At 35.0% G+C, this 15,213-nt stretch overlaps 1 protein-coding gene across 12 annotated transcripts in view; it reads right to left on the bottom strand.

Annotated features, from left to right (window-relative positions):
• Positions 1–15,213, bottom strand: part of DOCK7 (dedicator of cytokinesis 7) — a 224,801-nt gene that overhangs the window by 19,745 nt on the left and 189,843 nt on the right. For 6 of the 12 annotated variants that reach the window (XM_019449050.2, XM_019449053.2, XM_019449055.2 and 3 more), the window contains 6 exons: positions 13,614–13,772; positions 12,825–12,925; positions 11,336–11,528; positions 9,573–9,716; positions 8,171–8,302; positions 6,608–6,622 (listed from right to left, as the gene is read on the bottom strand). In XM_019449050.2, coding sequence (XP_019304595.1) covers positions 6,608–6,622; positions 8,171–8,302; positions 9,573–9,716; positions 11,336–11,528; positions 12,825–12,925; positions 13,614–13,772 — 744 coding nt within the window. The remainder of the gene's footprint in view (positions 1–6,607; positions 6,623–8,170; positions 8,303–9,572; positions 9,717–11,335; positions 11,529–12,824; positions 12,926–13,613; positions 13,773–15,213) is intronic. The other 6 variants (XM_019449048.2, XM_019449049.2, XM_019449051.2 and 3 more) reach the window with 1 other exon arrangement.

Here is a 15,213-nt window from a genome sequence, read left to right as displayed (position 1 = left end):
AAAATTTTTTTAGTTATTTCAAAATTTAATAGGCATAAAAATTAAGCTCTATAGCAAATTAAATCTCTGTAGACAAAAAGGTATTAAATTCTGATTAAAACCATCAGTAAGTCAATAAAATAATATAACAGCAAATTTTGACATAAGGAATGAAGGCACTGCATGGAAAGTGAAAATGGCATTTGAGAAAATCAACGATTTGTGATAGTTAGGTTTCAAAAATGTCATACACATGTGTAGATATACATTACTACTTTTTAAAAACCACAAATACTAGGGGCGCCTGGGTGGCTCAGTCGGTTAAGCGTCCGACTTCGGCTCAGGTCATGATCTTGTTGTTCATGAGTTCGAGCCCCACATTGGGCTCTGTGCTGACAGCTCAGAGCTTGGAGCCTGCTTCAGATTCTGTGTCTCCCTCTCTCTCTGCCCCTGCCTAGCTTGCTGTCTCTCCCTCTCAAAAATAAGTAAACATTTAAAAAATTAATTAAATAAAGAAAAACCACAAATACTAACGTTTTCTTATTCTGGCTCTATTCCTCTCAGAGGTTTCCAACTTCAAACACTATTCCAAATCTTTAATATTGTGGCTTTTTAAATATGTGAAGACTGCTATTAGGCCTTGTTTCCCTTAGCTAAACTTTCCAGTTGTCAATCATCTTTATATGATAGGAATTACTATCTTGTTTACATTTTATCAGTTTTTCAACGCCACCTTTCAACGTGTGGAATCCCAGAAATAGACACAATATTGCTGATGTGATCTGATCAGTGCAGGGATTAGTGGGCTCACTGACTCCCTCCATATAAACTTGAATTTTATTAATGCAGCTTGTAACTAGTTAGTAGGCTTAAACTTCTTATTTACTTTCTCATACTGACATTCAGATCAAGGAAAAAAAGTATTGAGTGCTGATAATATGTTAGACACTATTCATACTCAGTAATATGAAAATAAAAATAAAAATAAAAAGACTTGGCCTCTCAAGAAAGTAAAGGATATACTAAAATAATTACAGTAAAAATGGTCATGTGCTGTAATAAAAAGTGGTATTGAGAAAGGAAAGATTAATCCTGCTGGAGTCAGATCTCAAAAGAGGTGACACACAGGGTTCTACAACTCAAAAGAATGGCTAAGTGGATGTGGGAAGGAAGGAAAGAAGAGGGAGAAAGCAGAGAGAGAAAGAAAGAAAAGTCGTAGAAAGGCACAAAACAGAATGTGAGGGAAACCACTCATCCATTCACATATTTATTTAGTGCCTACTATATGTCGGCAAACTGTTCTAGATGTTTGTGAGAAATCAGTGAACAGAAGAGACAAAGAGTGTGGTCAGGGTGGGTCTCACCAAAAGGGGACATGTGAGCAAAGATGTGACGGAGGTGTGAGAGTGATTTATGTGGACCTGTGGGGAAAAGCATTCCAGGCAGAAGCCTACCCAGTATGTTTGAGGAACAAGGAAGGTGGCTAGTGCAGTTGAAGGGGAGTGTGCAAGAGGTAGAATGGAGTAGATCAGAGTTAACTCTGAGGAGTTACTGGAACTGAGAATGAATGTGTGTGCACTGGCATGGGAGAGGGAACAGCAGCAGAAGGAAGACTAAGAGTTTGAGGAAATTTAGCTTCAATTTACAAAGAGTTCCCTAGTGTAAAACCACTGACTCTACATGTTCATGAAAGCATAATTATACATATAGTTTCCTCCTCAGGAAAAACCTCACTTCATTTTATTTCCTCCTCAGTTCTGGACCACAGGATGACACTGGTTTTCCACTTTCCTATCACCTTGCCTCTCTTTTTTCTAGCATTACTTTTCCTTACGGCCATGAATTCTTTCTGAGATTCCTATCATTTCCACACTCCAACTTAATTCTTCCTTGGCAGTTCTACTTATTGGTTCCACAATCTCATGGGATGAAACCATGTCCCAGACAAGGAAATCCATCTACTCATCTATCCATGTCTCCAATGGCTGAGATGTCTTATGACAAATGGATTTCAAATCTTTTCTACTTTTGTTATCTTTATTTAGCAAGAACATTCTATTGAGTTGGTTGTGTACTTCTATAATAATATCACTACTAAAACTTTTATCCTCACGTAACTGTTTTCTGCTACACTTTCTTCAAGGTAATTGATTTCCAGAAAAGCATACCACTATTTCATACAGTGGTAATTTCTGTCCCTCCTCGTCTACCAGATCTATTTCTCTTATAGAGCACAAACATTTTTTATCAGTTTATTTAGCCATAGATGTCAGCTTGGAAACATAACACCTCTTAGACTTCATTAGCCAAAATGTGTTAACATAAGTAGCAGTGATGATGAGGATGATGATGATGTTATAGTAACAACAATAAAAATAATCTCTAATGTTTTTAAATGACTTACTATGTGCTACACACTGGCTATCCCCTTTACATGCATCATTGTTAATTCTTATCACAATTATGAAATAGGTATCATTTTTTCACTCTCATTTTATAGAGGAGGAAAAGTAATTTGCCCAAGGTCACACTGTTACTCAGTGTTGGAGCTGGGAGTTAAAGACCAATATATTTGACACCTTAAGTCCAAGTTCTTAATTAAGGTATAAAAATCCCAGGGGTGCCTGGGTGGCTCAGTTGACTGGGCGTCTGACTTTGGCTCAGGTCATGATCTCACCATTCGCGGGTCCAAGCCCCATGTTGGGCTCTGTGCTGATAGCTCAGAGCCTGGAGCCTGCTTTAGATTCTGTGTCTCCTCTCTCTCCACCCCTCCTCTGCTTGCACTTACCTTTCTCTCTCAAAAATAAATAAAAACATTAAAAAAAAAAAAAGCTATAAAAATCCCTATGCCCTATATACTGATACACAAACACTAGGACATCAGTATGATCTCTAAGCCATCTTCCACTTCTCTTATGTTTTCCTTGGTAATTTTTGACAATTTCCTTGAGTAAGCCTTTTGAGAATTACTGGATACCTCCCATCCTATGGTTTGTCTTTCTCTATGTTACAACACTGTCCTCTACCATAGTTGTTTTTGCATGCTTGCATTTCCTTCCTTCCATACTCTAATATGATAACCAGGTTGGTGATTCACCTACTGAACATATTCTAAGATATATCCTACTACATTTCTTATCAGAGGTTCAGTTTTTACCATTACATGGCCAGTCCGGGAAAAAGAAATCACATCTAATATCATCTACACAGTACATGTTTGCTGTCCATATCTTTCTTTTTCTCCCGAAGAGTAGCATAAGGGCAGAACACAATCAGCAGTACAGCACTGTCAGGTGCTCAGTCATGGGTCTGTACCAATTATCAGGGAGTCACTAACTACCCAAAAGGCATCTCCTCCTGAAGATAAGATTCTTCCTACCTATTATGTTTTCCTTAACTTTCTTAATATCTGACTTAACATTCCAGAGGTAAAGACTATGCTCTTGGAATTTTCTTCATTCCCTTCTTTCAGAGACTACCCCCACCTCCATTATATTGCAGTTTCCAATTCTGCTCTACCTTTACTTGCTTAGATAAGTTAATTTATCTCACTTAGCTTTAGCATGGCATAAAGCATAAAAAATTCAACAGAAACCACTGCACCAGAACTATAGCCAATATTTCTGAGCATATAAAAACCAAACACTGCCTCACATTCATGTCCATCCAGCCAAATGACAAGAGGTAAGACATAGCCTTTTTCCGTGCTTCAATCTCAAAAGTTAGGGTGCCCCACTTTTCTTTAGTGGTCCAGCAGGAAGAGTCTGGCTTCACAAAGCTAATAAGCCCACCTTCTCTAGCCTTTCTGGAGAATATAAGATATACTTACTAGGGTGGTGATATTCCCTTTAAAGAAAAATGTTATCTTTTAAGAAAAAAAATTGAGGGGTGCCTGGGTGGCTCAGTAGGTTAAGTGTCCGACCTCAGCTCAGGTCACGATCTAATGGTTCATGGGTTCATTCGAGCCCCACGTTGGGCTCTGTTTTGACAGCTCAGAGCCTGAAGCCTGCTTCAGGTTCTGTGTCTGCCTCTCTTTCTGCCCCTCCCCCGCTCATGCTCTGTGTCTCTCTCAAAAATAAATAAACATTAAAAAATTAAAAAGAAAAAAATTGAGAAAAGTGTCATATGACTATAGCCAATGTTTGGGGATTGATTATTCTGAAAAATTCAAACTTGCATTAATCTACTTCTGAAATTGATCACTGTTGCACATGGATAAATACATCTTTTAGAAATGAAACACACACACAAAATATGAAATCAGTATAAGAATTTCCATATAGAAATTCAGTATTTCTTTTTCTAAAAATATTTTTTAAATGTAGTCATAAGAAAGAAATGATTAGAAAACATTTTGTTTCCTATTATTTTAAGAAAAATATTTCCTATTATTTAAGAAAAATAAACGGGCTTGGGAAAAAGTGAATACTACATAGCCATTAAGGTACTGAAACTGCCAGAGCAGATAACAGCCACCATGATTTATGAAGAGTTCATGATTTGTTATTTTGCATGATTAAACACTTTACCAAACTGCTAAGTGTCAAGTTTTAGAGTTATCTTTTACACACAGACACACGCACGCGCGCGCGCACATACACACACATCCCTCAAAAGCTTTGCCAACTCAAATAATTTGTACCAAATCAAACAGCATAATGAAAAATGAAACACACTAATATATAAGCCCAGGTAGTGGGCTATAAGTCAGGTAGTGAGTTACCAATTCAAAGAGCCTTTCTACAATGTATAAGTCATCCTTACTGGATATTAAACCAGTTAGACTTCTTTGAGAATACTAGGATATTAGCTAGGAAACATAGCTTTCAGAAAAAAATGAAATCACTGAAGTTTTCCCAGAGTCAAAAAGAAAAATATTCACAAGATAGGAACTTACCACAATAGACAATAGTAAAAGTAGGGAGTAGGGTCAGCAACCAGGGGCAAGAGAGAAGAGAAAACAGAAAGCATTTTAATTAGGGAAATTTCAAAACAAATAAGCAGCAAATGGTAGCAAACACATTTTTAAAATGCAAGCATCCATTTAAGTTTTACAAGGGAAAAAGCAAAAAACAAACGTGCAACAATTTTAGAAGCTACAAAGCTAAAAGTCCAGTGAGAGGCAGTGACAAGAATATAAACAAAAAAAAGTCTGTGTGACTTTTACCATGCAATCAACATGATGACAGAATGGTATTAATGTCATAACCAGTGAAAATTATACCTTTCAGGGGTCGATTTAGCATCAAGCAGACTAGTGATAAACTGCTCAGAGGTTTCAATGTGTCTTTTCTCATGCCTACTTTTCAGCTAATTTCATTTCATGTTAGGAAATCCCTAAGGAACTGTACCACTCACAGATTAACCATGGCAAGTCTCTTTCTAGATCTCTTCACTGAGCCACAAAAAATGAGGAATTATATATTAGATATTAATAAGATCATATGCATTTAATCTGGAGAATTAAGGTAGATGTAAAAGACTGGCTTCATCTGAAGAAAAGCAAAAGGTGGGGACTAATTCAGAAATGAAAGAAACATAGCAGCAACGTTTATTCCCAAGGTTTTCTATTTGGGTCCCCAAATAAGGACTGTAGTACAAAACCAGAGAAAGCCTACGCTGTTGAACCAACATAAATCTGACCTCAAAGTGAGAGGCAAAGCAGACAACTGTACAAATATACCTAGCTTAAAATAAACCTGATTAATACCTTGCTTTACCTCGTCAACATAAAGTAGGGCACAGTTTATAGAATTCTTTCCTTCCCAGAAAGATTTAAAACAACAGCAATCAATTCTTCCTGGCTTTTTTTCAGGTAAAATCTGATTCACATAGAACTTTTCACAAGCCTACCTACTACATAAAAGGAAGCATATGTAGTCTTCATTAAACACGAATTATCAAACTGTCAGTACAGGAGGTCAAAGTAAATTTCATGTTCTCTCAGTCTCTTTATCCCTTCTGCCAACAAAATTTAAATGACAAAGTGAATTTCCTTCCTCAGTATTGCTTCTACTCAAGGTGAAGTGACTCCAGATCAAATCAACACATTATTTCATCAATTCTAAGACGCACGTTTTTTGGGGCCCACATTTTAATATCTCTGTAGTTAGCATTCATCTTTCCACTGATGGCTGTTGTGCTTTAATATGTTTTTTTTCTTCTTTCTTAAAGGCATATAAAATAATGGTATGTCTTACAATTGATGGCGTCTTTGATCAGATGAAATATGGTATTTTTTAGTTACACCTCTGAGCAATAACACATAAATCGACCTCTGTAAAATGAGGTGAAACAGTATGGTTAAAAAAAGAAATCTGTGTGTAAATGTTGATGAAAGAAAATGCTTCAAAGGATAAAAACAAACTAAAGTGATGACAAAGTGGCTCATTTACCAAAGAATCTCATTAGTGTAACATAGGAATTTCCATGCACTGCCTGCAACCTCTTAATAAATTGCTTAAAATAACTTAACAGTATTTTAACAAAATTTCTTTGGTTAATGAATTCAGTTGATAGCAGATAGCAACAGAATGCCCACAGCTAGCACATGTGGGCAAAGCATTGGCATAAGAAATCTGATCAAATCAATCTATTAGTGTCTTTAACTAACTAAAACATTACCTACCTCCCAGCCAGTACTCTGTATAATAAAAAGTAAAAAAGGGCAAGTCATAAAAAAAACTGTTTCAAAAGAACAAAAAAAGGCCAAAAGGAACTTCAGCAGTGTAAGGTACCATATATCGTAAATTCTTCTCCGTGAATAGAAGACAGCAGGATATTTTAAACACCATATTCTTTCACTTGAGATCTGTGATAATTTTATAAACTGCTTGTTCAAAACCTAGTAGTTAAAATTTCATCTTTTAAAAACTCTAATAAGGGAAAGTACACATTTTGGTGAAAAAGAGACAGCTGCTTGTTTCATGAATGTGTCTGAATTAGATCTCTAACTACGGAGTTGCGCTTTGCTGAACTACCCAGGGTAAACTGGAACAGAAATCACAATTTTGCTCAGATGCTTATGATACTAATGTATGAAAATTTCTTGCAAACTACCAGCTCCAGGTGTTCCAGACCTGCCGTGTAATTTGCACTTTACAGCTCTAGAAGCTGGGATGAGGCTCCTTTGACAGTATATGTACAACTGACTATAAAAAGACCCACCTGTTACCATTATGAATCCTAATAAATCTCTTGCAACTTCAATGTTTTAGTAGTGATAATAAAATAGTGGCTTAACAGTGTAGCAGCCCTGTTTTAAGACGATTAACATTTTTCAGATTCTATCAATTCATCTAGAATAGCTTAGTTCATGGCAAGAAAGAGGTCAAGCTGACAGAGGGTACAGCAGGACTAGTAATGAATACAAAAGTAGATAATCAATACTCCACTTCCTTCTTAGATGATGGTAGTAGCAGATAACAGCACAGGTAGCCCAGAGAAGGGAATGGAAAAATGGGGAAGGAGGAGGCTCAATAAGATATTTCAGAGTATTTTAACAGAGCCCAGATTTTAGTTTCATTTTTTGTTAATCAATTGCTAATAGTTGACTTCATTTTTTAAACCAAGCTTATGCTAATTTTAATTTTGGTGATAATATGTGGATTCCATGAACTATAAACAAGTACTAAAATCATACTATTATAATCGAATAAACATAAGATAACAGTTTTATTCATTATTTTCACTAAATACTATTTTCATGTTAGAAATATATTAAAGGATGACTGAATGGAACATCTAGGAAAAACAGTTACTGTTGAGTTGAAAACATTAACAATATTAGTTTATTAGACTTTAATATCATTTAATAAAAAACTACCTTACATATAAAAATTTTTGGCAGCAAAAGAAATCCATGTAAAAATCAGATTTATAATTTTAACCCATACTGTGAAACAAAAAGAACTCATGATTTAAAAAAAAACTTGCTAACTACTAATTAGTGTTTAAAAGTGAAGAAAAAAACTGTGTAGAAAATTTAGGATGATCATTATCTACCCTAAGTAAATTCATTTTTTGTTAATGAGTCTGCTCTGGCCATGAACCATCATTTTGACATTGTTCATTTATAATCTGATTAAAATGGTCATTTCATTGGATCTAGTTTGACATCAGTACAAAGCAACACTAATGCTTTTAGACAGTTTTCTCCATTTACACTGAAGCTAGAAATTGCAGTCATTACCTGATGAACAATTTTGCTGAATGCTTCTTGAAGTTTACCATGAATTGTGGATAGTTTCTTTGCATCCCGATTAGCTTCATGAATAGGAATAAGTACTTTGTAAACCTCGTTTACTGCTTCATACATGCCAGCCTATAAAAATAATGTTATATGTTTTCTGTTACATTGATATGAAAGTAAATAATTACAATTTATGAATTCACAATATTTCTACTAAGGCAATACCAATGACACTTTCCCAATAGGACATAAAAATTAACACTACTAATGTTTAATTTTATTAACTCTTAATAAAAGAATTTTGCACAACGTATTGATTCCTCCAGATGGATGGATGGATGGATGGATGGTGTGTGTGTGTGTGTGTGTGTGTGTGTGTGTGTGTGTGTGTGTGTGTGTGTATTTAACATATGTTAAGTTTAAATTTCTGTTTAAGTTAAATTGAATATTTTGCTATCTACCCAGTAATTACTTCACTAGTGTGTATGTGTCGGTACTTACACAGGCATATAAACTATTGCAGAATTCTGAGCAGTGGAATAAAAGAAATCTAATTATTAATTATTACACTGGTCACAGATATCAGATAACTTGTGGCCTCCTGGCAAACTAAAATTATTTACATTTCTAAAATATTAAATTGGCACAGGAAATCTTACTGGAAATATCCGATGGGAAAATATCAGTTATCTTTCACAAAATGTAAGAAGATTCTAAGCTACCAGATTTTATTCCACTAGGGGGCAGTTAGCCAGTGGCTGGCCAAGGGTTGCTCTGCCTATAATCAAAGTGATGGACAAAATGTGTTTGTACTGCTATTCTGTTTTCTTGTCCTTAATAATGAATTGGTGGCTGTAGTGAAGGAAGAAAGAGATGTTTTCCAAGAGCTGCTGAATTCGTATTACCACACAAATCAGCAAACATATTTTCCCAAGGAAATAAACATACGGTTCTGATATTTTCCAGTAAAAGTTCACAGGAATTTATGCAATCATATAACTATAATAGTGAAATAAATACAGTGTAACTAAAATGCCCCAGTAATTATTATAATTAAGATTAAACGGATTCACTGAAAAACAGTGAATTTCATAATTATATGCTATTACAAAAGAACTTCTGTAATACAGGCCACTGCACTACTGTGAATTATTAAAATTGCACACATATACACAAACACAGAGTGTGTATTTATTAAAATATTCCATTAATAGCAAAAAAACATTTTTTCCCTGCTAGTTCAGATCACGTAAAATGAAACTCAAGGAAACTCTCAGTTCTTAAGGTACTTGGAGAAAACTAGCATAAAGGAAGAGCAGGGTCACAGGCAGAGAGAATACACATGTCATTCATAATCCAGAGGTATGTATCTGGTGAAAGAGAATGAACAGGAGTCATCTACCATAGAGAAAGAAGCAGCTGCTTGTTCCAGTAATCCCACGAGTCCTGTCTCAGTAAAGTACTTTCCAGAGCAGATACCTTCTTCATCTGGAGATACCACGTCATCTGAGACTGCAGATTCTTCTAAAACATTAGAGGAAATATTCTGGGGGAAAAAGTTGAAATGGCTTTAGATATGGAATTTCTTAGCATGAAAGATGTGTGTGAAGAAGGAACTGAAAATGAAATATAAATAGCAGCTTCGGTTTAAAAAGGGGGTGGGTAGTCAATGCAAAGATAAAAGACAAATTTCCAGAATCTTTCTCTATTTTGGAGATGACAATCAAATGGTACCATTATTGTCAGGTAACTTTTCCATTAATAAAAACCATGACAATTAAAAATATGAAAAATCATGGGCTAAGGAAAATAGCAATATGATACAGGACATCTCGAGAGACTTAAACAGTCTTAATTTTTAACTTCAATGATCTTGTCAAAACTCCCCAAGAGGAAAATTCAAGTATGAAATGGTGTTTTGGCTTGCTTAACAAACATTGAGTTAATGAAAAAACTCAGGTAAAACTCTTACCCAATGAGATTGGGATCAGCTAGTATTTCCAAAAAAGAAATAATACATACTACCTTAAATATTTTAACCTAAACATTTACAGCAGATAGACTCATCTGACATTTTTTTGAAGTTGATCTCAGGCTTTTTCTTTGTGTATGGGTCTCCAGATCAGATTTTCATGTAATCTCTCTTGACTAGACAGCAATAACGCAATCTTCATTTAATATTTCCAGTTCTGGGGGTGCCTGAGTGTCTTGGTCCGTTGAGCATATGACTCTTGATTTTGGTTCAAGTCCTGATCTCAAGGTTGTGGGATCAAGCCCTGCTCTCCGGGCGCCATGCTGAGTGTAGAACCTATTTAAGATTCTCTCTTTCCCTCTGCCCCTCTCCCCAGCTCATACTCTCCCTCTCTCTCTCTAAAAAAAAAACCAGATTTCCAGTTCTGGTTTCTTCAGAGTAAAAACTTGAAACTTAAAAGGTTATCAAATTATCCTAGATTTCTAGGAGATTTCTCCCCAATCTTTTGTAGTTGGTCCAAAATTAATTCAATAGCAACTGTTGTGGAGACTCACTTTTATCAAGTCTTTGCAAAACATTTAACTTAGTTTTCAGAGAAACAATGACTGACTTTCTTTCTTCATTCAGATTTCACCAGAGGACATAACATGTAATTAAATTTTGTAATTTCCCAGATCTGGCATTAACGGGTTTTGAAAAAAGCAAAGAAAGCATAACTGACTTCTGGTAAGCAAAGATTTCAACTAGTAGGTCAGAGGTATGTAACCCTAGTAGGGAGCAAACTATCATCTCTGAGCCATGGTATCTGCACATTTTATACAGGTATTGGAGAATGTTGGGTTATCTGATGTCTTAAGTAAAAGCCAATTAAGAGTTTCTACTGTATTCTGATTCTCAGCATTTTGGGTATATTTCATAGATGCTATGAAGCCCCTAGCAGTATAGGCAAAGAGAATAAATCTACTTAGCACTGATATTTAGAGGTAAAAAAAAAATGAGGAAAGAAAACTAACACGGAGTACTCTTTAAAAATGTATTCATGACAGTGACAGAGAACTGTTAATTTATCTTGTGAAATATCCCCTTTAGTCTTTATGCTGTCCTTACAAGCTGAGTGAATCTTAACAGCGGTGAGAAAAGTTAAAAGTATGAAGGACATACCTCGATTTAATGTAAACCTGGCAGATTCCTACCTGAAATGTTACACATCCCACAGGAAGGTATTTGCGGTCCTCCAGCATGCTCAAATACTCAGCAACAAGGGCTGCAGAGTGGACAAGGCACTGGGCAGCTTCAGCATGATTGCTGCGTTCTGAGTGTTTGCCAGCCATGTTCTGCAACCAGGTCAATCGCAGATCTGGAGAGGTCTGGTAGCCCTTGGCAATTCTAATTAGAACACAAATTCTTTTCAGTTAGCATTTGTTTCCCAAGCTGGAAGAGAACTTAGACTGCTTGTTTAGTGTTTACCTAGAGAGGTTTCCGCTATTGAACACAACCTATTAAGACAAGTTTTCAAATGGTATGAAAGTGTCTTTAAGTATGTTTAAAGAAGTAACTGTGGGCCCATGCAATGGTTAATAGATGTTTTTTTTGTAGGGGGACTAAAAAATGACATGGTATCAGTAAGGGAAAGCTATGGGAATTTACGTGTTCGTTAGGGGAATATAAAGAAATTTCATCGTCAAGAAAAAAAGATCTGTAAGATAGTATCATTGCATCATATTTATTTTAAGTAAAATGTTTGTTTTATTTGTCTTAAAAGACTCCAAAACTGTAAAAAGAGAGGGCTGTATGGCAAAGTTTTACTTGCATCTTTCAAGATATAAATAGGAATTACAAATTTCTCAAAATGTGCTCCTGCAAGTATCATGTTATAGGTACAACCATATTTAAAATCAGGAAAATTAATGTTAGAACATTAATACACTGTATTTTCTTCCCAAAGGGCTGATTTTTACATTTAAAATATGGGTCTTGGGTGTCTGCATGAAATCTAGGGCATGTGATCCCAAGGTGCTAAATATGTATCAATTATTTTTAAAAATCCTCATTTTTGATAATCAATAAATATACTAAACAATTATGCATAGTTCCCAGAGAAGTGACACAGGGGATCTGATCTACCATTAGAAAATGGCTTAAGTAATTCTGGTATGTTTATTTTTTTATCCAATGTTTTCTGTATGTTTTACCAATTTATTTTTTATTTAAATCCCAGTTAGTTACCATACAGTGTAATATTAGTTTCAGGTAAAGAATTTACTGATTCATCACTTACATACAACACCCAGTGCTCATCACAACCAGTACCCCTCTTAATGCCCATCACCCATTTAACCCATCCCCCTGCCCATCCTTCCTCCAGTAACTATCAGTTTATTCTCTACAGTTAAGAGTCTTTTTGTGGTTCTTTTTATGGCTGAGTAATATCCCATTGTGTATATATGCCACATCTTTATTCATTCATCAGTCAATGGACATTTGGGCTATTTCCACAATTTGGCTATTGTTGATAATGCTGCTATAAACATCGGGGTGCACGTACCCCTTCAAATTAGTATTTTTGTATCCTTTGGGTAAATACCTATTAGTGCAATTGCTGGATTGTAGGGTATTTCTATTTTTAACTTTTACCAATTTAAATCCATTATACGAGGTATAAATGAATCAAACAAATGATACCTGTACATCAGATCAATCAACATTTCAGGATCTTCCTGGTGTTCCTTCATTTTAACAGTATCAGAAAGAATCATATGGAGATTGAAAACCAAATCTTGAACCTGAAGCAGAGAATTTTATAAAAAACATTCTTTAATTATCATTTATTCACAGTCACCACATTAGTTTGGAAGATATTTTAGATAAATATCTGAAGATTGCAAAACAAATAATATGATACTGATGTAGTTCTAAAGAATGCGGGCATGCTGGGGTATGGTGAGTAAAGGGTAGTAAACTTTATACTAATTCCTGAGCTGGCTGGGTTTCGTTTTTTGGGTTTTTTTTTTTTTTTTCTTTCAGTTTTCTCATCTGGAAACAAGTAGAACTAGAACTAGAAATAAAATGTAGGGATATACAGGATTCAAGAGGAAAACACAAAAGGATATTCTCTCCTATGTTTCTGATTCTACCAAAACGTAGTTTGTAAAAACCTTACTTTTTAAGGGAAATTACTGTTTCATTAATAAGTAGGAATAATATTTCATCATAAAGTTTCCTATTTATTTATACAGTGTCTATTTGTTGTATTTGTTATGAATTCACAGACTTACATACCAAAGATATCAACCTTTCCAAGAAGGAAGCATGGCTTATTGAAACAAAAAGATTCAGCACTATTTATAGCCTAGGATACGTGGCTTGAAAGAAAAATACAGGTTTTAAAAAACAAAATTTGATTTAACAATTTAGAAACTGTCTATTTATAATTCTATTTCAGTTAATTATCTAGAAAGCAGTGTTTCTGACCTGATCAGGAAATGTTGTTTCCCTCAATTCCAGATCTTCTTCAGCATATGTCAATATAGTCTTTAGAGAACGTCTTAAGAATTCCTCATTAAAATTTTGAGATGTGCCCACCAAGGAAGACAGTGACATGGTTACCTGCATTTTAACCCTAGCAAAGTTCTGTAACAGAGAAATTGTCAGGTCAGCATTTAATACAGAAAAGCTTAAAAGAAAAAAGTTTATACTTTTTTTACTTGCTAAATGAAAAAGTAAAAAAAAAAAAAAAAAAAAAAAAAAAAACCATTCCAAATAGTTATAAAAAATTTTTAGAAAGTAATAAAATATACATATTAAAATCTTATTTTAAAACCTTAAAACAAGACATAAAACAGAGTTTTGCTAAGAATAATATGCTACAAACAGAGTAAAAAAACAAAGCCATGTCTTAGAATTGAATTAGGGGCTCCTGGGTGGCTCACTCGGTTAAGTGTCTGACTCTTGACTCTGGCTCAGGTCATGATCTCATGGTTCGTGTTCGAGCTCCGCATCTCTACCAGTGCAGAGCCTGCTTGGGAGTCTCTCTCTTCCCCCCTCCCTCTCTCTGACCCCTCCTCCCCTCATGTGCGTGCTCTCTCTCTCTCTCAAAATAAATAAATAAACTTAAAAAAAAAAAAGTATGGGGTTGCATGCTTGGCTAAGTTGGTTGAGCATCCAAGTCTCTCTTGGTTTTGGCTCAAGACATGATCCCAGGGTCAAGGTATCAGCTCCATGCCTTAAGATTCTTTCTCCACCTGCCCCTCTTGCCTGCTCGCATGCATGTGTGCTCATTTACTCTCTCTCTCTCAAATAAAAAACATATGAACTTTAGGAAGGAAAGCAGAAATAAATAAAAGGCAGAATAAATAAGAAACTCAAGGCAAAAACAAAAACCAGAAATAGAGGACATAAAATAGGAGGTTACATGTGAGCTCACAATACTTGAAAAAAAAAAAAAGATAAAAGACATTTAAACTTATAATTGGTAAAAGAAAGAAAGGATGTCATGGAGAGCACATAAGGGATTACGGGACAGAGAAATTCTGAGAAAAGGAACCACAATAATTGGAAATTTTAGAAGTGTTAAAAAAGAAAAGAAAAATGATAGACAAAAAGTAAAGCAAAACAAATCCAACATATGTATGTCTGTTTGGGAAAAACCCTAACCCTGGAAGAAAATATTCTATTTTACATTCAAGAAAACATTCTGAAATAAATTGAAAGCAGACATCATGTGGCTGAGAAAATTAACAAACATTGGTCAATACCAAGACCCATTCTAAAAAAGGTATTTAATTTTAAATCTAAAGAAAGAATCCCTAGAGCAGCTGGGAGGGGAAAAGTTATTTAAAAGGGAAGAAAGTATCAGGTCATCTTCAGATATCTCTACAACAATATGTAAAGCCAGAAGATGATGATATTCAAGTATCTTTTTTTTTTCTTTTTTTCTATTAAGTGTTCTTTATCTGGTACATTTTACTGATCTTTCCCACCACCACCCTTTTTTTAAATTCAGTCTTAGGCAAAAAATTTCATAACCATCTTTGTTGTCCTTTAAATATAGAAAACACTAAACAATCAAGAA

Source organism: Panthera pardus, unplaced genomic scaffold, assembly GCF_024362965.1.
Source record: "Panthera pardus isolate Hobbes unplaced genomic scaffold, ASM2436296v1 HiC_scaffold_11, whole genome shotgun sequence".
NCBI classification, from domain to species: domain Eukaryota; kingdom Metazoa; phylum Chordata; class Mammalia; order Carnivora; family Felidae; genus Panthera; species Panthera pardus.
This window is presented reverse-complemented; position numbering and strand designations above follow the sequence as displayed.